Source organism: Raphanus sativus, chromosome 9, assembly GCF_000801105.2.
Source record: "Raphanus sativus cultivar WK10039 chromosome 9, ASM80110v3, whole genome shotgun sequence".
NCBI lineage: Eukaryota > Viridiplantae > Streptophyta > Magnoliopsida > Brassicales > Brassicaceae > Raphanus > Raphanus sativus.
Window position 1 is genome coordinate 7,814,509 of NC_079519.1, and position 24,686 is coordinate 7,839,194.

General features: G+C 32.7%; 6 protein-coding genes across 11 annotated transcripts in view; 1 reads left to right on the plus strand and 5 right to left on the minus strand.

Annotated features, from left to right (window-relative positions):
• The first annotated feature begins 1,553 nt into the window (after nucleotides 1-1,553).
• On the plus strand, nucleotides 1,554-5,485 carry LOC108827005 (actin-related protein 8). Its single transcript, XM_018600346.2, has 12 exons — nucleotides 1,554-1,980; nucleotides 2,335-2,420; nucleotides 2,495-2,565; nucleotides 2,692-2,759; nucleotides 2,863-2,924; nucleotides 3,007-3,104; nucleotides 3,407-3,488; nucleotides 3,637-3,776; nucleotides 4,046-4,167; nucleotides 4,478-4,614; nucleotides 4,770-4,888; nucleotides 5,151-5,485. The coding sequence occupies exons 1-12, from the start codon at nucleotides 1,655-1,657 to the stop codon at nucleotides 5,220-5,222; spliced, it is 1,383 nt and encodes a 460-aa protein (XP_018455848.2). The 5' UTR covers nucleotides 1,554-1,654; the 3' UTR covers nucleotides 5,223-5,485.
• Nucleotides 5,486-5,561: 76 nt separating this feature from the next.
• The window catches only part of LOC108827009 (GPI-anchored protein LLG1), a 95,136-nt gene continuing 76,011 nt past the window's right edge, over nucleotides 5,562-24,686 (minus strand). The window contains exons 2-4 of the mRNA XM_018600351.2: nucleotides 6,703-6,907; nucleotides 6,555-6,614; nucleotides 5,562-6,062 (exon numbers count right to left, since the gene is read on the minus strand). Coding sequence (XP_018455853.2) covers nucleotides 5,707-6,062; nucleotides 6,555-6,614; nucleotides 6,703-6,793 — 507 coding nt within the window. The 5' untranslated portion in view covers nucleotides 6,794-6,907 and the 3' untranslated portion in view covers nucleotides 5,562-5,706. The remainder of the gene's footprint in view (nucleotides 6,063-6,554; nucleotides 6,615-6,702; nucleotides 6,908-24,686) is intronic.
• LOC108827011 (GPI-anchored protein LLG1) lies at nucleotides 11,275-12,579 on the minus strand. The gene is made up of 3 exons (XM_018600355.2): nucleotides 12,420-12,579; nucleotides 12,263-12,325; nucleotides 11,275-11,773 (listed from the first exon to the last, which is right to left on the minus strand). Exons 1-3 carry the CDS (start codon nucleotides 12,490-12,492, stop codon nucleotides 11,517-11,519), a joined length of 393 nt encoding a protein of 130 aa, XP_018455857.2. The 5' UTR covers nucleotides 12,493-12,579; the 3' UTR covers nucleotides 11,275-11,516.
• LOC108827004 (phosphatidylinositol/phosphatidylcholine transfer protein SFH14) lies at nucleotides 12,654-16,133 on the minus strand. Of its 2 annotated transcripts, none has more exons than XM_056993878.1 (14): nucleotides 15,862-16,133; nucleotides 15,673-15,713; nucleotides 15,299-15,578; nucleotides 15,125-15,224; nucleotides 14,768-15,034; nucleotides 14,590-14,667; nucleotides 14,397-14,501; nucleotides 14,267-14,316; nucleotides 14,080-14,179; nucleotides 13,909-14,010; nucleotides 13,609-13,834; nucleotides 13,200-13,534; nucleotides 13,026-13,094; nucleotides 12,654-12,937 (listed from the first exon to the last, which is right to left on the minus strand). In XM_056993878.1, the coding sequence occupies exons 2-14, from the start codon at nucleotides 15,677-15,679 to the stop codon at nucleotides 12,914-12,916; spliced, it is 1,743 nt and encodes a 580-aa protein (XP_056849858.1). In that variant the 5' UTR covers nucleotides 15,680-15,713; nucleotides 15,862-16,133; the 3' UTR covers nucleotides 12,654-12,913. The 2 variants fall into 2 exon arrangements, with proteins under 2 accessions (XP_056849858.1, XP_056849857.1); XM_056993877.1 differs by having other exon boundaries at nucleotides 15,673-15,768.
• On the minus strand, nucleotides 17,983-19,795 carry LOC108827010 (ubiquitin-conjugating enzyme E2 30). Of its 5 annotated transcripts, none has more exons than XM_018600352.2 (5): nucleotides 19,667-19,795; nucleotides 19,173-19,283; nucleotides 18,836-18,963; nucleotides 18,624-18,728; nucleotides 17,983-18,362 (listed from the first exon to the last, which is right to left on the minus strand). In XM_018600352.2, exons 2-5 carry the CDS (start codon nucleotides 19,240-19,242, stop codon nucleotides 18,219-18,221), a joined length of 447 nt encoding a protein of 148 aa, XP_018455854.1. In that variant the 5' UTR covers nucleotides 19,243-19,283; nucleotides 19,667-19,795; the 3' UTR covers nucleotides 17,983-18,218. The 5 variants fall into 5 exon arrangements, with proteins under 5 accessions (XP_018455854.1, XP_056849863.1, XP_018455855.1 ...); XM_056993883.1 differs by having other exon boundaries at nucleotides 19,173-19,278; nucleotides 19,663-19,787; XM_018600353.2 differs by having other exon boundaries at nucleotides 19,173-19,273; nucleotides 19,667-19,785.
• Nucleotides 21,246-24,318, minus strand: LOC108823682 (KH domain-containing protein At5g56140). Its single transcript, XM_018596945.2, has 7 exons — nucleotides 24,050-24,318; nucleotides 23,362-23,447; nucleotides 22,863-23,002; nucleotides 22,319-22,432; nucleotides 22,096-22,212; nucleotides 21,866-22,009; nucleotides 21,246-21,792 (listed from the first exon to the last, which is right to left on the minus strand). The coding sequence occupies exons 1-7, from the start codon at nucleotides 24,220-24,222 to the stop codon at nucleotides 21,643-21,645; spliced, it is 924 nt and encodes a 307-aa protein (XP_018452447.1). The 5' UTR covers nucleotides 24,223-24,318; the 3' UTR covers nucleotides 21,246-21,642.

Below are 24,686 nucleotides of genomic sequence, written 5' to 3' on the forward strand. Positions count from 1 at the left end.
AATCCATTTTAAATGACATTCTGTTAAATTTTGTAAATTATAGCATTTTAATAATAGAATTAAATTTAGTGATAGAATAACCACCCACCCAACTTTGATTTTTTAACAAAAATTGCCAAACATAAAAAAATAGAAATCTACAAACTTAAATAAAAACTAGAACTTAGACCCGTTCCCGCGCGGATATTTTATTTAACTTGTGTTCAACCTAAACACATAAACCACTAGTGTTATAAACAAAATCTTGTATATATTTTTGTATGTTTTGTAATTTACATATAGAGTTTAATATATTATTTTATAATATAGATGTTTGATAATAATTTTTTATTTGTACATAATATTATATTAAAATAATTTTTATTAATCTATTGTTTTTTGTTAATTTTAATGAAACAAAATAATAATATTTTAATTTTTACATTATTTTCAATGAATTATTACTAATTTTGATTTTTTTCTTGAAAATTTAACCCTAAAAAATCTGATATTGACTAAACTAAATAAGGTAATACTATATTTAAATTTTGTTTTATATAATATGTACTATATATTTCAGTTTGTATTTTTATTTTCGTCACAAAGAAACAACGACCATTATAATTAACTAATTTAAATTAATTTTAAAAACAGTAGCAGACTTTGTAAATAAAAAAATATAGAAATGAAATATTAAATTTATTGTAAATGCAATTCTCATGTAATTTTGTTATTCATGTTTCCAAATAGTACCAAAATGTACTTTAATTTTAATTATCTATCTATATTATTAAAATTGAAGTACAAACGGAAATTGTTTGGAAACATAAATATCAATATAAATGATAATTGTTTAGAAACATTTTTAGCAGTACAAATATAATATTTGTCTATTTTTAGTGATTCTTATACCAAAAATAACAGTATAAATCTATTCGATTTGGTTCGGGTATTTTGAATTTAAACTAAACTTAACCTTTTTTTTTTTTTGTCAACTTTGGTCACTTTGGACCTTTAATCCTCAAACTGAGGTAAGGAGGGGTCGAACCCCTCACGCCAGGGCCCGAAGGCAGAGCTCAGTAACCACTTGGCTACGAACAACCCGGCAACTAAACTTAACCTATAATACCCAAAAGTAACTATATTATCTTATTTGATTCGGGTTTGATTCTGATATATAAAAACTTAAAAGTATTAAACTATTTCAATTAATTATATTGTGACACATAGTATAAAACATATAATCCTAATATGAAAACAAAATATCAATTTATAAAAATATAAAAATTAACATCCGCAATTGAAAAGGTGTTTTGTTAATTAATTGTGGTAAAATCAGACAAAGAGTAATAAAATAAACTCAGAGCAGGTGGCCCAGACCAGTTGGATCTTTTCCTAACTGGGTTCGCAAAATATCGTTATGCGACTGATTAACATTTGAGTCTGTGAGTGAAGCGCGAGTCTCATCAAAACTCCGCGCGTGGAGTTAGAAAAATCCATACTGCGACTGGAAACACGTGTCAACAGTCCACGTCGGTTAGACATCCCATAAACCGCCGTCAATTACCATAATTTTCCCGACCCATTTTTCTCGGGAAAAATTTAAGAAAACAGCGTTAAGTAACTTAAAAAAAAAAAAAGGGAGGGAGAGAGAGAGCTTGAGGGAAATTCGAGTATGAATCTGAGGAAAGTATGGGGATCGGTGTGGAAACGATCGAATCGTTGTAAAGATTGGAGGAAGGCGATCCAGGCTCCTAAGTCGTCTTCAATCACTATAATCAGCGTATTCGATCAGCTACCGATGGATATAGTAGTGGAGATACTGATGCGGATGGAGGCAAGAGACGCGTTGAAATTGAGCTTAACGTGCAAAGCCTTGAAACGTTTAGCCGGCGGCAATCGTGTGTGGATATTCTATCTCCAGTGTTTGCACGAGGAGGAGTCATGGGACTCAATTCTCTTCGCCGAAACTAGTTTGCGTTCTGGTTATCCTCTCCGCCGGTGAGTTTACAAACATATGACTCAAATGCCTAGTTGATTATAGCCAAATTAAATATATGAACTGGTCTTGGCCTAGTGGTCTCACAGTTTTGAGTAAAGCTCTATTCCCCTGTATTCGATTCCGGAGCGCCTTGAGTAGCAAGAAAACTAAAATCGCCTTAAGTAGTAAGAACACTATGCAAGAAGACGCGGATCCTGCCAACCTCAGGAACCACGGTTATAAAAATATAAATATATATGAATTGATTAAGAAAAATATATAAATTATAAATCCTATAAATTATTTCAGATCACGTGTATTTGAACATTTAAATTGATTGTCAGAGTTTCAAGGTTTAGATTTACTTGATGCAGAATGGTTTCTAGTGAACCAGAGGAGTTCTCGTTCATGAGTGTTTATGGTCAAAGAGCTCAAGTTCCTGACTCTATCATTATTGATGGTAGGTATATTCTCTCTTCTCTCGTATTTGTTGTCTTTAAGAGTTTGTTTCATTTTGTGTGCTTTGCCATGAAGGTGGTTCTGGATTTTGCAAGTTCGGCAGGAGCAAGAATGATTCACCTTCTGGACGTTATGTTACTTTTGCGGTGAGATGATAACTTTTGGGGGTACTGTAGCAGTTTCACTATTTCTCTACTACAAGAATAATTAGTAAACATTGCCTTCTGTCTCGTTGACACAAATATATAAGTTCTTACTAGTTTTATCGCCAGGAATTTGGCAACATTGAGTCACCCATATACGCTAGGCTTCAACACTTCTTCGTAACCATTTTCAACAGGTTTTTTTTTGTCATTTTGTGGTAGCTAATTGGATTGTATCCACGGCTCTGACTTTCTCGTCTAAACCGTATTTGAGTTTCTTATGTGATACTTTTATTACAGGATGCAGGTTAAGCCATCTATGCAGCCAGTAGTGGTTTCACTTCCCCTCTGCCATCAGGATGGTTAGCTACATTTTCTTCTTTTATCTTCAAGGTTTCATATCGTGGTTCTAATTTCACGATTTTAAAAAGAAATTGTTTTTAGATACTGAATCGGCAAAGGCATCCAGGCGGCAACTTAAGACTGCTATCCTTAATGTCTTGTTTGATATGAATGTTCCTGCAGTGTGTGCAGTTAATCAGGCAAGCCTTTGTTCTCTCTCTCTCTTTCTCAAGTGCTTTCTTGTGATTCAGAGGAGTGTTTTTTCTCAGATAGATTCCTTCTCCATTTCTATAGCCAAATTTTCCACGGTTTAACGCAGTCATACTAATAGAGTATATTGGCGAGAAACTGAATTTATTTTTTCAGAATTTGGTGCATTATCTTACCAGTAGGTGGAAATAATATTATGCAATTCCTTTCCGAATGGGTAGTCATGTAGCTAAATACAGTCACAAGACAGTTATGATTCATAACTTATGAATGATCTGTACTGTATTTTCAGGCTGTTTTAGCTCTATATGCTGCACAGCAGACATCTGGAATTGTTGTTAACATTGGTTTCCAAGTCATAACCATTGTCCCAAGTAAGCTGTTTTTTTTCTTTCTCTCCTTTATTTTTAGTGGTCTGGTACTGAAGTTGACAAGTTGTATCGAAAAGATGGATATGCCTCGGACTCTCTCTGGGCCATTCACTGGTGTCTTAGCATTTTAATTTCACTGGGTGTTCTGCAGTTTTGCATGGGAAGGTGATGCGGCAGGTGGGTGTAGAAGTCATTGGTTTTGGAGCATCGAAACTCACGGGCTTTCTTAAAGAGAAGATGCAAGAGAAAAACATTACCCTATCGCTCCTCTCTGTTCAAACTCTAAAAGAGGTATTAACAACTGATCAACCTGTTCCTGATAGCAAATAACTACGTAGGTTTCCATCTTTATTGGCTCTTTTGTAAATCGAAGTAAGATTCTCCTCCCCTGTGTGTGCGAGACTGTAAAATAGACATGATCTTCATCCAATTATATATAGTTTTTTTTTTTTTGCTAAAGATCCAATTATATATAGTTATACTGGAATATCATTAAAAAGGTTTTAAGTATCTGCAACTCATGCACAAGTACATGATACTTTCGTGTTGTGAAAACGTAGTGTTATGTGGCTCTCGATTATGAAGCTGAACTCTCAAGAGACGCACAAGAAAGTGCGGCTACTTTGTCAAAGGAGCGTTTTCAAATTGGGGAGATACTATTCCAACCACGTCTTGCTGGAATGTAAGGCCTACTCTACTTATTACTATACAATGGTTAAGAAAGATATAAACCTGAAAGTTTCTCTAAGAGATGGAATCTGAACTAGTTGTGGGACTAGAAATAATATCATCTTACCACTGTACTGTATATTTGTTAGTAACTTCCCCTGTTTTCCACATTACTCCTATATTTCCTTAAATTACATCATCATATTGGGGTAAGCTGCATCCATCTCAGGCCGGGGTTAGTGTTTCTCCGAAGAATTTCCAATATTTTGCCATTTTATACTTAATAGTTTCTTTGATTGTTTTCTTTGTCATTGCCAAACTAGGCGGGCAATGGGGTTGCAACAGGGAGTCGCGCTCTGTATGGACCACTGTGATGCAGCAGGAATTACGACAGGTGATGGTAGCTGGTTCAAGACTGTAGTATTGGCTGGAGGAAGCGCATCTTTGCCAGGGCTTGCAGGTACAAACATATCACTTCTTTTTTTGTTCAAATCTTCTGTAACGCCATGAAATATACTCAAGAAGTAATTGAAACTTTAAAGATCTTTGAAACATTTGATCTAAAACATACATGACTGACGTGCATATGCGTTTTGTGTGTGAGCTTGTATCCAGAAAGACTAGCGAAAGAACTGCATGACTATCTTCCTTCATCTATATGCAACGGAGTCAGAGTAATCCCTCCTCCTTGTGGCGTGGACACAGCGTGGCATGGGGCAAAGCTTATCAGTAACGTAAGTCTGATATTACATTAGTATTGATATTCATAAGACTCTTTCTCAACCTCTGTTAGCAGTTTTACTAACCGTCAGATTATGTTTTCAAGTTCTACTTAAGAATTTGAGATTATATACACATTGAGCACTTTTTGGTGAAACCATTATGGAATAACGCTGAACATGCATAAAGTCATTTTTCTGTACTCCAAATTCTCCGGTATCCAACACGTGTTCCGTCTTTTCTGAGCCTGTATTTTTATAAATTACTGTTGTGCAGTTAAGCACGTTTCCTGGTCCGTGGTGCATCACAAGGAAGCAGTTGCCTCGCAAGTCAAGACTAATGTGGTGAATCTCTTAGTTTTCTTACTTCGTTTACCTTTGCAAAGACTGCGCTATTTGGTTAGAGAGAGAGAGAGAGAGGGACAGATTACAGCTACCTGCAAATAGTTATAAGCATCTTTTCATAAGTATAGTGATAGTGTCCGTTATTGATTGCACAAAAGTCTGCTGTAAATATGTAAGTTGTTACCTTTACATAGATATGCTGCATGTAAAAGAGCTTACTTCTCTCAACCTCTAGTTGATTTATATACACTACTAGTCGTCTCAGTATCTTTTGAATCAGCATTTACTTCTTTTTTTTGAGCAAAAATCAGTATTTACTTCTTTGGTCGATTTATAGAGTGAATGAGACGCACAAAAGTCAATACATATTATCAATTTAGAATTTTTTGAAGCTCCAAAAATCAAAAGAATGAGATGGTACAAGTAAAACAAATCGTGGATATACATAGATCCATCTTCCTCAAGTTGCTATATTACAGACATGGGACTTAGAGCAAGTTAACAAACACCAAGAAAGCCGTGAAGACGGCCAGCCAAAGACGAGAAGCAGCTGTGGTGGCTGCGTTTGTGTCGCTTGCTGAGGTGGGAGACATAGCGGGGCAGGCGAGACCTTCTTTACCTTCTTGGCACTGGTTTGCGAAGAGTCCCGGTGGGTATTTTCCATAGAGATTGATGTAACTGAACATAGTGGTAGCACACTCATTACTCAAGTCGTTGATCTCATCAGTGTAAGGACATGCAAAGTCCTTGAAAGCGCCACAGCATTCCTTGGGTGGGAATTTGGGACCTTTGCATTGGCTTGTTATGATTGTGTAGTTCATAAACTCAAAGTTCACAGGACATGCTGTTACCATGAAAGAAAAAAAAAAACATGTTAACGCAACATATTCTGGTCTGAAAAATCGTCTGCATTCCCATGAAGCAAAATGCGAAAAGAACAGCGACAACAGGTTGGCAAGCAGCAGTATGTATGTAAAATTATTTTAGACTAATGTCAAGATCGAGATCAATAGAAACAATTTGTCGAAGTTTAATGATCATAATTAGGCCAAAAATCATTTTAAAAGCACAACCACACAATAGGCAACCAGAATCAAGATTTTGTAACTCAAAGACTTGGTCAACGAAGCTGTATAGTTTGTGGATGTTTATGCGGATCCATAAAGATGCAGGAAATGTTACTTGCTCCATCTGGATCCCGTTTGTATTTATTATAAAACATTGGGGGAAACAAACCAAAAATGGAACAACAACTAAAATCCTTATATACAGTAGTTGAAAGAAGACACTAATAAATTCAGGTAAAAGACAGATTTTGAGATTCATCAGAACTTACCTTTCTTGGTCTGAAGTAGGTTTCTTCCAATAGCCAAATTCTGCGGTTCGAACACACCATCTGCAATGAAAAAAAGATAAAAATGACACCGAGAACATAAGAAAAGATCTTTTTGGGGAAGAAGAAAAAAGGAATCAAGAAGGTGTACCAGAGATGAAACTTGAAGATGAGAAGGATGCAAGTACTGTGAGTACAAGGATGAATGATGTAAGAGCTCTAGATAGGAAGTTGAGCTCCATGATTCTTTTGGTTAACAAGTGACCAAGAGATCTGATTGAAACAAGAAAAGAAAAGAAAAGACGACTTTGAAGACGAGCTATGGCGTACCACGAAGATATGAGAGAGACAAGAGAGAGTGAATATTATGAAATTTTTGAAATAAATAAATAATAGAAAAAGAAAGAGGTGTATTGACATACTCCTGACAGCCTAGAACAACGCGGAAACTTGCGACACTGTCTGATTCATCAACGCCACTGCCGTTAGGATATTGAATTAATAAATTACAACGAAACAAAACAAGCTGATCAATAGATTAAAGAATTTAACGTATACTATAATTTTATGCTGATAAATGTTATGATACTCTTTCCGTGTATGATGTTTTATAATCAGCTTTTGGTGTTGTCAAAAAAAAGTTTTTGGTATATTATTATGTAAAACTAATAACTTTCCGCCATATCGTAGCATGATATTATTTAAATATTTCTTATGATAAATAAGTTTCATATATTTAAAATATATAATAATTTTGATAAATTAAATTTATTGATAAAAAATAATAGAGAACTTTTAATTGGTTGATAAAAGAAAAATAAAACTAAATTTTATTATATTTTATATTAATCATTTTAACACATGCATCTCATAATTATGGAAAAGTAAAACTTAAAAAGAAAAATTATCATATATGAGTTGTATCTAGTATTTATGTGAAAAATTAAAATTATATTATATTACTTGGGTGTATAATATAAATTTGTTTTGAGATTTTTAAATATATTAGTTATTAAGTTACGGTTCTAATAAAAAAATATCTATAAATTTAGATAATTTGAAAAGATTTCATGATATAGATAGTTTCATTTTTTATCTACAAATACATATTTTGATAAAGATAAAAATTATGTAAATTGCAATCAAATATAATCTTACCTATTTAAAATAAGTTAATACATATTAAAACATTAATCCATATATTCTATAAAATATTATCTTAAATATTGCCTCAAGCAGAATATTTAATATAATAAAGTCATTTTGAAAACTATCTTCTTAGAATTATAACTCTTATTATTATTTTATTTAATTATTTATACATGCAGTAAGGATATAATACATATTATATTTATAATAGATGAAATTAACCTAACTACGCATACATACGGAACTTAGTTCTTTAATATTATAGATTTGAGAATTATGAAGATCTTAAAGTTTTAATCAATATAATATCGGCTAATTCATTATTTATATTTACATTTTTTCTTTTAGAAAGATCGAATTCACAAAATATTTTTATTCTAAATGTGTGTTCTGCAAAGGTATATTCGTCAAAAATACAGTGCCGTCTAATTCATCATAATAATTATATGTTCGCACAAAGTGCGTACATTATTCGTTGTTCGTTTTAAACTCGTTACCTAATTCATATTTTAAAATTCAAGTATTTAGTGTTGTCAAGGCAAATAGCAAATCAACATTTATCATTACTTTAAAAGAACAAGTCAAGAATCAAGTATCATTGTCATTTTTAAGTATTTGACTCATTTTTTGCCCCCTTATTTCCTTCCTTACTTATTATTTATTACATGATCTATTAAATACGTGTTCATATTTGTCTTTTCTTTTACTTGTATTTATAGAATTGGACAACAATACTCATTACTTTTCTTATAATTGTTACTTGTTTTGTATCCATCTTGATTTTTAAATACTCGTTGTCATCTAGTCAAATATTAAATAGTAAGAAATATTAAATATTTATCTATATGGATTGTTAATTGCTTAGAAAAGACATTTTCGTCATCGTGACAATTATACAATGCTTATATATCGAAATATTCATATATGTTTTATTTGTTTTCTTTATAACACGAACAAATATTTCGTCTAAAAGTAATTCACATGTTATTTTAAATAAATAAAAAAAAACAATCTTTCACGTCTATTTTTAATAAAATAATATTTAGTACATAGTTTTTAAATATACTAAAAATCGTAAATAATTCATGTATATTCATAAATAGTAAGTAATAAAGCGGGATAAATAATTTGCAAGTAATTAATTTTAATCAAGTATTTAAAATAACAAATACTCATTTTAACAAGTTAAGTACAAGTCAAAAAATAATTATTTGTACAAAGTAAATCAAATAGCAAATACACACAAAATAACGAAAACTCGCTTTGTCGTGATCATAATTCATAACCGGTTAAATTTCTTTAAATATATATTAATGATCTTTTTAGACAGAAATAACTTTTGATAGTTGTCATGGTTTTAAAACATCATATATTTTAAAATAGAGGGAGTTTAACATTTCCATTTTAAAACATCATATTTCTTTTAAAAGAGGGAGTATAACATTTCCATCTTATTGCATTTTTAAATACGTAACTTTTTGACTTTTGTACAACGGTAAGTAAAAAAAAGTCGAAGAAAAAAGAGCATATATTCAAGAGAGTTTTGCGGGGTTAGGAATGTTGATTTAATTGAAACTACTAGATTTTGACCCGCCCTTAAAAAGGGCGGGTATTTTTTCTGTTGGAAAATTTATTTTACGTAGTAAAAATTATGATTCTTGATAAATTATATATTTTAAATTTTTATGAAATTTATCTAAAATTTAATTATATGACTTATTTTGTTATTTTAAATATAAATAAATTTTAGAAGACTCTAAATAATTCTAACCCGTAATATGATTTTATTTATTTAACCCAAAGTTAGACATATTTTAAACTGATTTTTTGTTAACTTAAATAAAATATTTCATATCTTCAACACTCTCTGTATTGAAAAATTCATTTGTGTATTTCAAAACATTTTCTATATTAAATTTAGTTTATGTAATATAGTTTTTATTTTAAATGAAACTAATTTTTTTAAGGAGTTGAGATAATTCGGACACGTACTATGATTTTTTTATTTAATCATTTGTTATTTCAACTTGATTTTATTTTGAGGTTTCATTTAATAAATGCTTTCAAATAGTTAATAACTTGAAAGGTGTTGAGATAATGCTTTCAAATAATTAATAACTTTCGGATAAATGGGTTTAACATAATATATTTTAAATGGGTTACTAAACATAATCGAAAATTTCAAGTTATTAACTATTTAAAATCATAATTTTTATTACGTAAAATAATTTTCCAACAAAAATATACCCGCCATTTTTAAGGGCGGATCGAAATCTAGTATATTTTAAATGAGTTACTAAACATAATCGGAAATTTCAAGCCTATTGATCCGAAAGTTTCAAGCCCATTTCGTTTTAATAATTCATTGAAAAAAAAATTGGACTGTCAATTTATTTTAAAACTCTATTGGACTTTTAAGTGGCCGAAATTCCCTTTTAATTACACGATTTCATTTAAAAAAAGAAAGTAAATGGGATGTTTTGTAAAAACATAAAAATTTCAGGGGCAGATTCACAAACATGCTTCTGCTTTAATAGTATAGATACTATGATTTATCTGGGCGCCTGTGTGGATATATTTTTTCAAAATATATTACTATTTGTTTTTCATATTACTATTATATATCATATATGTATTATCATATAATTAACTGTATGTTATATGTATTTTATATAAATAATTATATAAGTAATAGTATTTTATACGCATCATCATATATATAAATAATCACATATATTATATTTTTAAAACTTAATATAAAACATAAAAATCATAATAGTTGGTGTTTGAAAATAGATTTTGTATTGTATTTTTCTTATATATATTAAAAGTATTTTTATAACGGTTATTGGAAAATATTTAGTAAAAAAAATTGAATATATGAATATTTTGAATCATTTTTGATATAAATCAAATTTTAATTTTTTAGTTTGAAATATGTATATAAATTTTAAATTTTGTTTTATGATTATTTTTAATAAAAAATGGTTTTAGGTAATTAAATTGGACTACTTTTATATATTTTAAAGTTGGCATAAATAGGTAGTTTTCATAATATAATTGATTTCAAAATTTTTCTTAATAATTTAAAATCATTATTTTTTTAATATACTGCTATTTCCAAACAACATTATATTTTTTTATATTGTTGTCCATGTTACCAAATAAATTTCAAATATATTTGAGTTCTAATAATTAGTATATCTTACCTATTTTTAAAAAATACAATATAAAATAACCTTGCTATGATGTGGGATATAACACTAAATGCCACTCAAATATAACCAAAACCTAGAGTTGTTGTTACTGGCAATTTGGTAATTTTCATTAGACACTGATCAATTCCATTCATTAGGACCTTGCCTACATAAACTGCCTCATACAAGTAATGCAAGTGGCTGCTGAAAACAAATAGGATGATTTATGCTTAAAACCCAGAGCATAGATGATGATTTGAAGATGAGATGTTAGTCTAGAGACCTCACTGATCAAGTTGTAGTGAGACATATGACTTTTCCTCTTTTCCTCTTGCAGGTGCAAAAGAGGTTTGATAGTCTTGCTTCTTTTGTAGAGGTAGACATAAGAGCACTTTTATAGCTTCTTGATATTCATCATGTTAAGATACATATTATTAACTGAAAATATGAAAGGCTAGGACCATATTATGAATTGAAAATATGAAGGCTAAGACCATGTGATGCAATGGAGCCTCCTCCACAATTTATTTTGACTACAATTATTGATAAAGTTGATTATAATAAGAACATTATTGAAGATAGGAAGGCTATGACCACCCTGTTAAACTAGAGTAGAAATTCATATTTGACCGGGGCACTTGAGACCTCCTTTACCTTGGCATCGGTTTGCAAACAGTCCCGGTGGGTATTTACCGTATAGGTTGATATAGCTGAACATAGTGGTTGCACAATCATTGCTCAAGTCGTTCAGCTCATCAGCGTAAGGACATGCAAATTCCTTGAATGCGGTGCAACACTTCTTGGGTGGGTATTTGGGACCCTTGCATTGGCTTGTTATGATTGTGTAGTTCATAAACTCAAAGTTCACTGGACATGCTGTTCCATACAGAAAAAGAAGAAAAACTATGTCACTTAGACACAGTTGCATCCACATGAAACAAATAGGCGAAGAATCGCTGATGTTTAAGACTAATACCATGAATGATTGAAAATATCATCTCTAGAGGTTTGAAGATCATTATAAGGACAAGTTATACACAAAAACAAAAGTATAGAACCTCATAAACAGAAGAGTATCATAAATCTAAGAATCAATGGTCAAGATTGTAATTCAAAGATTTGGTCAATGACTCGTTACTAGCTGGCTATAATCCGTCTTTATATTTAACAGATTGAGGATAATGTATAACTGGAACACTCTTACCAATATAAGTAACACTAAGAGAATATAAATCAGCAGTTGGAAGGATTTAAAAGGATCATAATAGTAAGTTCAAGAGAGATAAGACTAATTCAAGAAACAGAACAGTAAGTTCAAGAAACAGAACAGTAAGTTCAAGAAACAGAGATTTAAAAAGAAGTTACCTTTCTTCTTCTGAAGCAGATTTCTTCCATTAGCCAAAGTTTCAGATTTGATGAATGCACTATCTGCAATATAAGGAAAACAAGAAAATCGTTGATGCCTACATATTAGAACAGATCTTTTAGGGAAGGAAAAAAAAAGAATCAAGAAAGTTGTTACCTGAGATGAGGCTCGAAAATACTGAGAGTAGTAGAAACAAGAAGAGAGAACTAGATAGGAAGTTAAGATTCATGGTTCTGTGGTTGCAGAAGTCCCCAAGAGTCGAGAGACCTGATATATAAAGGACGACCTTGACTTTGAAATATCAGCTATGCAAGTAAACAACAAATAAAATAATAATTGTGCAGCTTCCTGCCATCTACCAAAGACTATTCTCTTTTAGTAAATGCGAAAGCTGCCAAACATTATCCCAACTTGATTTCCTTGACTAAAGAATGTTCAAAACATAGAGTTCTCTCTTTCTTTGTTTAATGACTCTTTCAGATACAAACATAAAATGTTCATATTCTTTCCCGCACACGGAAATCTAAATAATTTTTTACAACTTATAAGGAATAGAAATAAGTACTCCCAAAGTTCTGTGTATATAATATTTTTACCCCCTCCTTTTCTGTAAAAAAGAACAGTAATAATATCTCTAAGACCCCAAAGCTTCAAAAGCAGCATCGTTTTCTTTGCTGCAAAACATACACAAGCAGAGTCTCAACTACAAATATACTGTTTCAAAATTAGTAAGGAGAAGAAAAGGGATTGAGTGGGGCTTACTTCTTCTTGGTAACGAGATTCAAGCTCTTCTGTGATCTGAAGCTGTTTTGTTAACGTTATATGTAATACCTGAAAACACACACACACTTAAAGTAAGATTATATATATTTATATGATGAAAAAGCATCAAGGCTTGGTAATTACATAAAGTCAAAGATCAAGAAGTGTACGTACTGATTTGGTTTTGTCGAGATCGAGTTCAAGAGACTTGATCCTCTCTAATGATTCTGTTAATAGCTTCTCGTTTGCTTCTGGGATTTTTACAGGGATTCTACTAGTCTCTGTGAAGTCTTTCTCCAGCTTCTTAAGACGTTCCAAACACTGAAGAATCATCTCGTTGTTTATAGATGAATCTGGGAGGACAGGGACAGAGTTCTGTCTTTGCCAGTATCCATGCAATAAGAAACCAAACAGTGCAAACAGCTTCATCAGTGGAAAAGCTACTAGTATTTTCACCAAGCGAACGATGTTCTCGCCTCTAATAGCACTAAACCGTGAAACCTGACCACCTGAAAATGTGATGATTGAGGAAAACAGAACACTAACGTAAAATCCATAACAAGGATGTAAGCAGAAAGCACACCTTCTCTTATTGGTGTATTTACAGAAGAGGAGTATTCAGCGTTCATGCTTTGTGACTGGGGTTGAGACAAGTCTTCGTGAGCCGGTTCAACAGTGGTAATGATTTTATCACCGTCTGATGTACTGGCCTTATCAGAGTGAGGAGGAACTACACAAGTGTACATTGGAGATCTTGACCCAGTGGAGTGGTAATGCTCTTCACAATCTGGCTCTTCTTTTAAAGTTTCCTGCCAAGAACTATTTGTTACAAAATTTGTAGAAATAAAACCCTCTTTAAATCAATTTAAGTATAGAAGCTCACTTGAGGTGGGATCATGCGAGTGGCAGAATCATGATCTCTTCTTATATGAAGAGGAGCTTTTGTCGTTTGTCGTATGGTATTTACTTCCATGTGATGTACGAGCTACAAAACAAGACACTGCTACTATTATAGCTCAGCTTATCATGGAATCTTAATAAACAAGAAACATGCCTCGATTATTTCAGGATCGTTCCATGGTCCTTTGTTAGACCTTAAGCACCCTCCTTCGTTAGCACATTTGCATAAGCCTCCCAAGAACTCTGGAAGTTGACTGTAACAGATAGGAAATTTAGTATATGATAATGTTAGCATATGCCGTAACATAACAGAAACTTGAATGAGGGTTATTCGGTATAACCTGGAATCAATTGCTACAAGTAACTTTGACAAGGACTTTGGCTCCAAAACCTGAGTAGTATAATACCAAGTAACAATGAGTAACATTGGAATATACAATGCTTAAAAGCAGAGAGATAATATGCTATTACTTGTATCTTTGCAATAGTCATGGGATCAAGTAACTTCTGAGCAGCAGGCCATAGTAAAGTCCTGAATCCAATCCCTGCATTGACAATGAACATTCGGTGCAAAGTCTGCAAGAGTCAGACAACCACGATTATACACAAACCTTCATATCAACCAAGAGTATATCCATATATCCTTCAAAAAAGAGTTAGGTACCTCAGGGTAATAATTGCAATCTACTTTAGCAATAGAGGCCAAGAGATTCGCAGCTGTAGGACTAAAGTTCTTCATACCCTAAAGAGTTAACACAAGAGAGAGAGATGTTACAAATCAATTTTAAAACGCATCTATCTATCTATCTATCTATCTATATAGGGGTTGACCATCATAATACCAGGCCTTCAACATCTAGTATTGTAGTCGTGGTAGTGACTCGTCGCTTAGCTGCAATGGAACATGCAGGAAGCTTCTCTTGAAGGGCTCTCTCGAATTCTTGAACATGGTACTTCAAGTACCGCTCAATGGTTGTAACATCCATAAGTTTACCGGGATGAGCTTTTCCTAGTCTCTCGATATATATTGGTCTACCATCTTTATCAACTCCATGATATCCCTGTGGATAGTGACGTACCACTTTGTCCAACTCTTTGAAACTGAACTCCTGTTTTTGAGCAGAGAAACTTTATTAACTTTGCTACTAGTACTCGTTACTGTAACATGATCTAAGTCCATTTAATATATCATTTTTGACCTGAATAATGCGATCTGCTCCAAACTCGTTCCTCCATTTGAGCATTTGTTCCCATGCAGTGACAGTTTTCTCAATGCTGAACTCCATTGTCTTCAGAAACCTAGTGGCAAACCAAACTTGTTAGTTAAAGAGACAAGAACAAACGCATACTGATCGATCTTCTTGGGTTTTTACCTCAACAACATATGGTAATCATCATGTCTTGGAGGCAAAAGATCTTTCTTGAGAAGCTCTTGACGAAGTTTAAGTACTATCTTCTCCTCGTTCTCGTCCCTAACATCTTCAACGAAAGGAACTGAGTAATCTATTTTCCGTTTCCCTTTTCTCTTCAAGGGATGTGTAAGTTTACTAGAACAACTAATCGCTTTCTTTTTCAGGTTCCCGATCCTAGAACGACGTGGCTCGTCCTCTGTGCACTCAGAATCTGATAACTTGTCTCTTGTTTGTTCCCCACCTTCAAATTTATTATAACTCATTCATCATAAATATATAAAATCTTCGTAATAGCGTAAGAAAAGAAGGTAAAGTCAAAAACCATATTCACTTACCAGACATCTTTAGAATTAGTCAAAAAAGATCCCTCGAATTCCTGAAATAAGAAGCAATGCAGAGGAAAACGCTACAAAAACCCTAAAAGGAAGATCCTTGTAGAGAGATTCCAAAAGAGACAAGTATTGGAGGATGCAGATTACTATAAATAGGAACAAAAAGTTGTAACAGAGAGAATATTCGAATACCTGTAAACAGAGAATTAAAAATAGACACGGTTACACACACCTCTATTTCGATATTAGAGAGATTTGTAGATGAAGAAATCTACAAAAGATAAAAAGAGTTTCCTATCAAATCCACAATTTCTCTGAGTGGATTTCGTGAACTTTTCTCTCTCTCTTTCTCTCTGTGGGGTTTCCTCTCTTCTTTTTAAAGTAAAATGATGTATTTTTGGGACTCTGTTTCTTCTTTCTTCGTTAAATCGTCTCACCATGACATGGCCGACATGTCTCATTCGCATTTTAACTCCCTTCCACACCTTCTTTTTCTTTATATTTATATGACAAAAAAAATGAATAAATCCCTTTAAATTAATGATAAATTTCTAAAATAAACAACTAGACACCTGAAAGCAGATCACATCTATCTTATTAAAAGAGAAGTACTCAATAAAAAATACTCCTTAATTTTCAGTTTTATTTACAATGGCATGCCACTGAGAATTAACTAAGTTTCCTATTTTAATGCTTGTCTTTTTCGTGTTTTCCAAAATTATTGTTGTCTTTTCTGATTTAGATTCCTTAATTATTGTTGTCTTTTCTGATTAATAAATGTATTTTCCTAATTTGAATTTAAATAATAGATTTAAACATTTAATATTTTTTTAATTTAAATAATAAATTTCCTTAGTCATATATTAACCAAAATCGATTTCTCTATATATTTTGTATTAACTTATTAAATATTAAAATCACATAACATAATCAATTTATATAACATATAAATATAATATAAAATAATTTATTCATATATTATTAGTATAATGGTTTCAAAATATAAGTTCAATCAGTTATAAATATTGGATTTGTTTATATGATATACTGTGATATAATAGACAATTAAAATCATAAAATATAATTATTTAACATAATAAATAAAAAAATATTTTTAAAAATGTAATATTAACAATAATGTTATAGAGTTTAATGTACATATATATATATTATATCATTAGTACACAGAAAAAATTAAAGTGAAAAAAATATTTATACAGTTACGGGTCGAATCTATAAATAAATAACAACAGCGCAAGATTATTTTCTTTAATAAATTTATTTTAATAGAAATTATAGTTCTAAATATTTTTATATTTTTATAAATTTATTTTATTTGTTTATAAGAGATGCTAAGATTTTAGAATTAAAAAAAATATGACCCGCTTTTATATTATTTTAGTTAGAAAATTTAAATTTTATATCTGAATATTTAATTAAATTTTTAATTTTAACTTTTTATTATTACTACCAAAATTTATTTTTAGTCTAAAATTTATGTTTAAAATATCGTAAATTCATCATTTAATATAAACAAAAAACTAAAAATATAAAATAAACACCCAAGGTCTAGTTCACATTAAGGCATGCAGTATACACATACATACACTCTCATCAGTACTCTTTCAAAGATAGATTTAAAGTACAACAAACCAAACCTACTTCAGATTTTATTCAGTTCCTGTTTGGTTTACCAACCTAAAAACGGCCAACCCACAAGAAATAAAAATACTCTCTTTTAAAATTTTTGGGTTAAAATATTTAGTTTTGTTGTTGCAGAACTCACCGAACCTACACTCATTTTTATGGTGGCTTAACAGTTACCACCGAACTCTATTCTTCTTCGGTCTGAGTACATCATGTTTTTTTTTGGTCAGCAAGTTAGTCTTGTGTCTCTATGTCAGATACATTGATACCCCATGTATATAAGTAACTCACATTTTATTTTCTTCTTTATTTCAGTTATCTTTGGCAGATACACGATCGAAAAGAAAAGAAAAATAATTGGCTGAACTATTTAATAATTCAGTGCCTACATCAGTCTTGACTTTTTTAGAGCAAACCCGTACATATTGCCCGATATCGTGGAACAAGTCGTATGCAGTTGTTGTACTCAAAAGACTATTCCAGTTGTACAAACAATAAGAGCCAATAGGAATCACACACCGTCTATACCTTTTTAATGTCATCAAAACGTGTTGGTCCAAAATGATTTCACTGTTAGTCTAATAAGTAACTATCCAATGCTTGCATATTTATTTGAAAACTTTGTGTTTCTTCATTCAACACTAGCAAGCAAGAGAGTGAGACACATTTTACTCATTATAATACCCAACCAGTTGCTTAAAAGCATTGCAAATATCAAATGTTTCAATAAGGTTTTAATAAAAGCTCATGTACACAACCAAAACATGGCTTAATAATAAGATAATAAAGCAAATTAAATCAAGCAACCAAGCAAAAGCCAAATTCATGTTTTTTCTTTTATTTCTCCATTTCTTAGACAAATGCGCAATTTACTGGTGCGGATCATTGTTGCCAAACCATCATCATCCCATTGCATACTTCTGGGTCCAGGATCGGGCAGTGTTCTCGTACTTGGTACGGTCTGTCTTGTAGATGTTAGCTATTTCAGGAACCAGAGGATCATCAGGGTTTGGATCTGTCAGCAATGAGCATATCGACAGCAGAACCTGTGGAAAAATCAACACGATATGAAGTACTAATGTAAACTTATAAAATTTAAAATCCATATCACTGGGCATTGTTCATTATATAGCATAAGGTAACTCATAATAAAAGAATTAATGAACTAATACCATATGAGTACTACCAAACTCGATCTTTGGTCAAAAACTAATATTAACCGCAGAGAGAATGGATAAAGACATGAGCGTAACAGAGAGACGCACACGAACACAAGAGGGAAAGAGAAACAGAGTGATGATGATTACCTTGGATAGGGTAAGTGCAGGGCTCCATTGCTCTTTCAGAATGTCAAGACAGATACTGCCATTACTGTTGACATTGGGGTGATAAACCTTGGTGCGGAAGGAAACCTGCATCATATACAACCATCGATCGATGATCACTACAGAGAAAAAATCCTACGTGATTTGAACACTCGCTCTAAGCACAAACAAACATAGCAAAGCCTGTTGTGAACCTTAGGTGGCTTGAAGGGGTAATCTGGAGGGAAGTGAATGGAAACAAGAAAGACACCTCCGGCGAATGGGCTATCAGTGGGACCCATAATAGTTGCTTGCCAGTGGTACATATCATCACCCACAGGACCTAAACAACATCACCAATTTCGTCAGAATATAAAATTTGAAATTAGAGAGAATATCCTAAAAGTGATAGAGAGTATGTTAAAATCAGCTACTGAATCTCTCTCAAGGTGTCTTCTTTGTAGTAAGTACAAAAGATGCAAGCTTTGATAGTAATTATATAAACCCACAGGTGGTGCTTTAGAGTCCCCACAAGAGATAGTTGATGCTCACCGGCGCTGCAAGAGGCAGGAGGGTCCTTTTGCAGGTCCCTAAGCTCCTTGTTAATTCTTCTCGAAGCCATAGCGCGTGAGATTAGTCCTCCTCGCTGCTGCCTGTGCTTAGCTACAAAACAATCAAAGCCTGATCCAATAAAAAGAAATCTCCATCCTATATTACATGTAATAAAAGAAGCACAAGCATTACACAACATAGATTTAAGATCAAGGAGCTTCCTTTTGCAATCAAAAAACATTGAACAAGCAGATCAGATTAGATTACTGTTTTTAATCAAACAGAGGCAAAGCATCGAACGATTCAGACAGAAACCAATAGAGCATATCAGTGAAACGTTACGGTACGAGAATATTCTAGAAACAAGACACGTGGATCGACTCAAAAGATTCCGAGAGAAAACAGAGATCAACGACTAAGATCGGGAACGAGTGAACCCTAGGAAGAAGCGATGATCTAAATCGAATCGATAATATCGACCTGACCTAACGTACCTAGGGTTTTTGGTTTGATCTTCGGAGAGGGTTGGGTTGGTTCGCAGATGAGAAAAGTTTGGGCAGTGGATGATGCGCTTTAAATAGATTCTTCATTCATGTGGTGAAGCGTTGCCACGTCGCGCTAGCTTAGATTCCGAAATGGGCCCATCTTAGAATACCTACATGTATTTAACAAATAAAATATTTATAATGTTTCGACCAAAAAATACAATATTTATAATGTTAATATAGCATAATTTACTTAGTAATTAACTTTAAATCATAAAAGTAAACTTTACAAATGATAAAATTACAAATGTTATAAGACTTATCTCATTTTTCAAATACTCTAGAGAAATTCCTGTTATATAAAAATGAAAAAGGAAAAAGAAGAATAAGAATCAAAATAGTGAAAAACCATTCTTCTTTGAGAGATTTACAAAATAATATGACATATTATTATATATTTACATATATGTCAATCTTTATTGGTTTTAAAATATATAAACAATTAGTTATAATTAAATAAAAAATTATAATGAAAATATTAATATTATACTTTAAAAAAAATTAAATTTACTGGGTGAATCAATTTTAATATCTTAAATTTTTTTCTTTCTTTTTGATAACTATGAGAACCTCAAAAGTTTTTTAGGTTCAAAAGACTAATCCAATGAGACTCAATGATATTCCGCATATTTTCGCCATTTAAGACAGTCCGAGTGACCAAAGGGAATCGAATCCAAAGACGTATTCACAGCTGTGCTTGATTTAATATCTTAAATTATGTTTACTTACTCTTATAAATATTTGCACCTTTTTATAAAAAAATCTTTTGAGGTGCTAGATTTGCATTCATCCACTTATGGTTATAGGTGTCTAATATTTTGAGGTGCTAGATTTGCATTCATCCACTTAGAGTGTAAAAAACTCCTAATATTTATCAGAATCGATTCTATTTGAAAACTTTTAAGATTCCCAATACTTTTTTGCCAGTTTTTATATTTTGAGAGCTTCATTGCTCTTATACCTATTGAAATGTCTGACATTTCATGAAACTCGTATGCAACAAGCCAACAGCAATATAATACCAACACTTGTTGGCTTCAGTTGTAAATGTACATAGAAAAATACTGCAGAAAATAATATGAACCAATGAAGCTTATGCTCCAACGTTATAACCCGCAAACTACATACAAAAATCTTACCCTTTCCATGCCACTTGAGGTTGGTTCCCATCAGCTTCAGCTGCTTTACAATATACAATATGTTAATAATACAATCAGATATACGAATTTTGTTCCAGATGGCAGATATCCCAAAATTCCCCTTTTGATATTTGCATTTGAAGTATTTGGTAAATTGTGAAAGAGGATGTCTTGCATCACAGGAAACTGGGGTTGGTGTGTTAAGAAGTTATATCCATTCTCCCAGATTTTGGCATTGATCGTGAATAACCTTCAACAAGTAATTCTTTCAGTCTTCAAAATAGAGTTTACTAGTAACATGTAAAATGTCCATTTGAATGATAAACATGTGAAAATTACTCGAGAACAGAGCATTATACCGAAACAAACTTTACTTTAACGCTTACGTATCCCAAAAACATATTATCATTACCAGACACATGCCATCATGATCTCATGTTTTTTCTTTTGCTAAAATACAAACCAAACTTTTCTAAAGAGTAATAAAAAAAAAATAAAACAAAACAAACACAAAAGTCTCGGAGAGAGTCAGAGAGACAGAGACTCATCATGCCATGGTGTTTCTTTGAGATTTCGTCATCTGATCTCTCTCTGGGACAATATGATAAATAGACAAAAACAAAAACATTCATAACCATATATACAACAAGACTATTCCAGGGAGAAGAGAAGAGTACTATGTAGTCACGAGAGGTATGACCTTCCTGCATCGAATGGGATCGGTTTCAATGTTTACTTGAGACGTGAGAGATCACAAAAGCAATTGTGATTTGAGGCATTTGATTTCTACACTTCTCTTGTTTTGGCTCTCTTCATACCGAGGCTGTTGTACGGAGAAACAGAACCAGACATTGGAGATCCTTCATCACGAAGAGTTCCGTTGAGTAACGCTAGCTCTCTCAGCTGTTGTTTCTTGTAGAAATCATGCGTTTCCTCCTTTAAACATAAAACCAAACTTCTATATAAATATCACTAGCTGGTTTTGAAACTAGAGGGGAAAGAGACAAACCATAGGAGTAAGAAGATCATCGAGTATCTCGCGAGCTTGCATGAGACGTGCATCCACTATTTCAATCGGTAACTCTGCTTCGACTAAGATATGAAGTTGCTCATTTAAGTGCTCGAATCCAGGTTTCCCTCTCATCATTTCCTCCTACATATTAACGTATTGAACAAACATCAATGATATATATATAAGACACATATGAATGAAGATGTAAACGAAAAAATAGTAACTACCTGAACAGGATCTTTTATGCTGCCTCTTCCTCTTATAAGAACACGACAATCAGTGCTTGCTTCAACTCGTTTTAGGGAGTTTCCTCTAGGACCAAGGAGGCGACCAACGAAATTGTACTGTCATATCAAACAAAACAAAATTAGAGGTATATATATTCCGAACAAATAGTGTGTGTATTTAACTATTTATATATAAATTCAGTGTAGAAATGAGTGTCGATACATTTGGATAATCATCGGCTGGAATATCGATCCTGATTGTTCGCTTAGCGATCAGACCAGACGGACTACCAGGTGAGTTAAGCCAGTTTGGTCCAGGAGACGATGGAACAGATCTCTACATATTATCAACCACAAAGCAGAAGCACAAGTCAACCAACGTATAATTGCACCATTAAATAGCAAAATAATATCAGAAACTCTGTCTCCATGGAATTGAGAATTGTGCAACCTGTAGCTGCTATAATCCTAATATTTTGCATAGTGGTAACACTTATAAGCTAGCTTATGAGAACATTAATATCAACAACAACATCATTTAAAATCCTGCTCGGCAGGATAGTGGTGGAGAATCTAATTAGTGTGTTGATATAATAAGACAGGATCCTGTACATCATTACAGGTATTTAGTGTTAGCCAAAGGCTACCTGTCATGATAAAACTAGACTAAAAAGTAATCAAATGTTATGTCAGTATCGCTTAAAGTCAATACATAAAATTAATTAGATGAAAAAAGAGTTATGTTAATGGTGGTTAGTAAGTCATACTTCTGATGGAAACTGTGAGGCTCCCCATCCGCTCAAGTCAGCTCTTGCATTCTGAAATATCCTTCCATTACCTAGAGGGCTAAGCCCACTCTGACTCAAAACTGTGGCATTCTCCAACAGTGTGGTTACACGCATAATCTCTGTTTCAAAAAAATGTCAATTTACAAGAACAAGACGCACCAGTTAGAATTTTAGTCAACAAATCAGTCACCCACCAACGAATGGAGATACAGCAAAGTTAACCGAGTCAGCAAAGAATCGAGTTCTAAGTCAAATGTTAACGTGTTCTAACTTAGAGTCTCTCTCTGTGATTAGTAAGATATCTAGAGTTAGGGATTATTCAATCAATATGTCATATAATTTCCAACCACTAGCGATAGTAGCAGCAGAAGTTGAGTGTTTATTAACTGTATGAGAGCTTCATCGTCATGAAGTAAGAAATGACATATTCAGTTAGATGAAACTACATGCAATAAACAAGAGAAACAGCAATGCTTACCCTGGTTTAATAGGCGACGTGCATGTGGAAGAACGGGAAAGAATGGAGTAAGCTTATGACGCTCTTCAAGTAGCTCTGAAAGATACCTGCAAAATTATACAAATCAGTTGAAAGCCTCAACAACACAGCAAAACTCCACTCAAAAAGCTCACACCATGATCAAGAAACCAATAATTTTTTATTTATTTAATATGTGCATCTAGATTCAGATTTACACTCTTTTAAGTGCAGTAGATCTAGTCAAGTTTTCTAAAAAAATGTGAATATTAACATTTTCATCATCAGTCAAGAAGACAAATCAAAAAATAAGAAAACGAATAACCAATGATCCATAAATTCACCATAACACTAAAACCTGATGCTTAAACGATACAACAAGAAAATTGAAATGAATTGACACAAATCAGAAGTAGACTAGCTTAAAATAGGACAGAACTTAACTCTCAAATATCAAGATTCAACGAAAATCACCAGGACAGAAACATGGATCCTAAACACAGCATAAAAAAGAGAATAAAACACAGCAAAGCAGATCAAGAAATTTCCAGATTTGAAAATAAACTATTGAGATCTAAGGACAAAACAAAGGTCAAACAATACGTCATAACAGCCAAAGTAAGATTCACAAAGTAAAAAAAAGAAAACAAGCAAAAAAAAAAGAAGAAGATAAGAACTGAGATTCACTCACTTCTCTTGTTCAACGAACACAGAAGACTGTGATCGTAGACCACCCGAGTAGCTAGGGGAATGAGGAGCAGAAGGAGGAACCGAAAGAGACGACGAATACGTCATAAACCTCCCTCCGCCGCCACCACCAACTCCACCACCTCCACCACCACCGAGCGACGTCATCATCATCATCTCAAAGGCAACAAGGTTCACAAGGAATCAGAACAAAGGCCTCGGAGATCAGAAGATGAAGCGGCGGAGGTATTAAAGAAGAGATGTCGTCTCTCTAACGTCGGTGTGGTCATTTTATAGAGACAGTCTCGGTACTGTGGACATGATTACTTGCTTAGCTGTTTCTTTTTTAACCTTTTCATTTTATATTACTCAAATTTTACCGCTCTTGTTGGTTTCTTTCAGAAGCCTCTTCACCATCTAGAAGGGCCTCGCATACGGTTTACTAATAATCCTATACGGTTTACTAATAATCCTGTACGGTTTACAACTAATCCGGTACGGTTTACAACTAATCCGGTACGGTTTACTGAAATCCCGTACTGTTTACTGAACTATAGGACTATTCATGATTCTAAAGTGAATCAATTAAAAGGAACGTTACGGGTAAATTTTTGCAATCCGGTCCGGTTTACTAATAATCC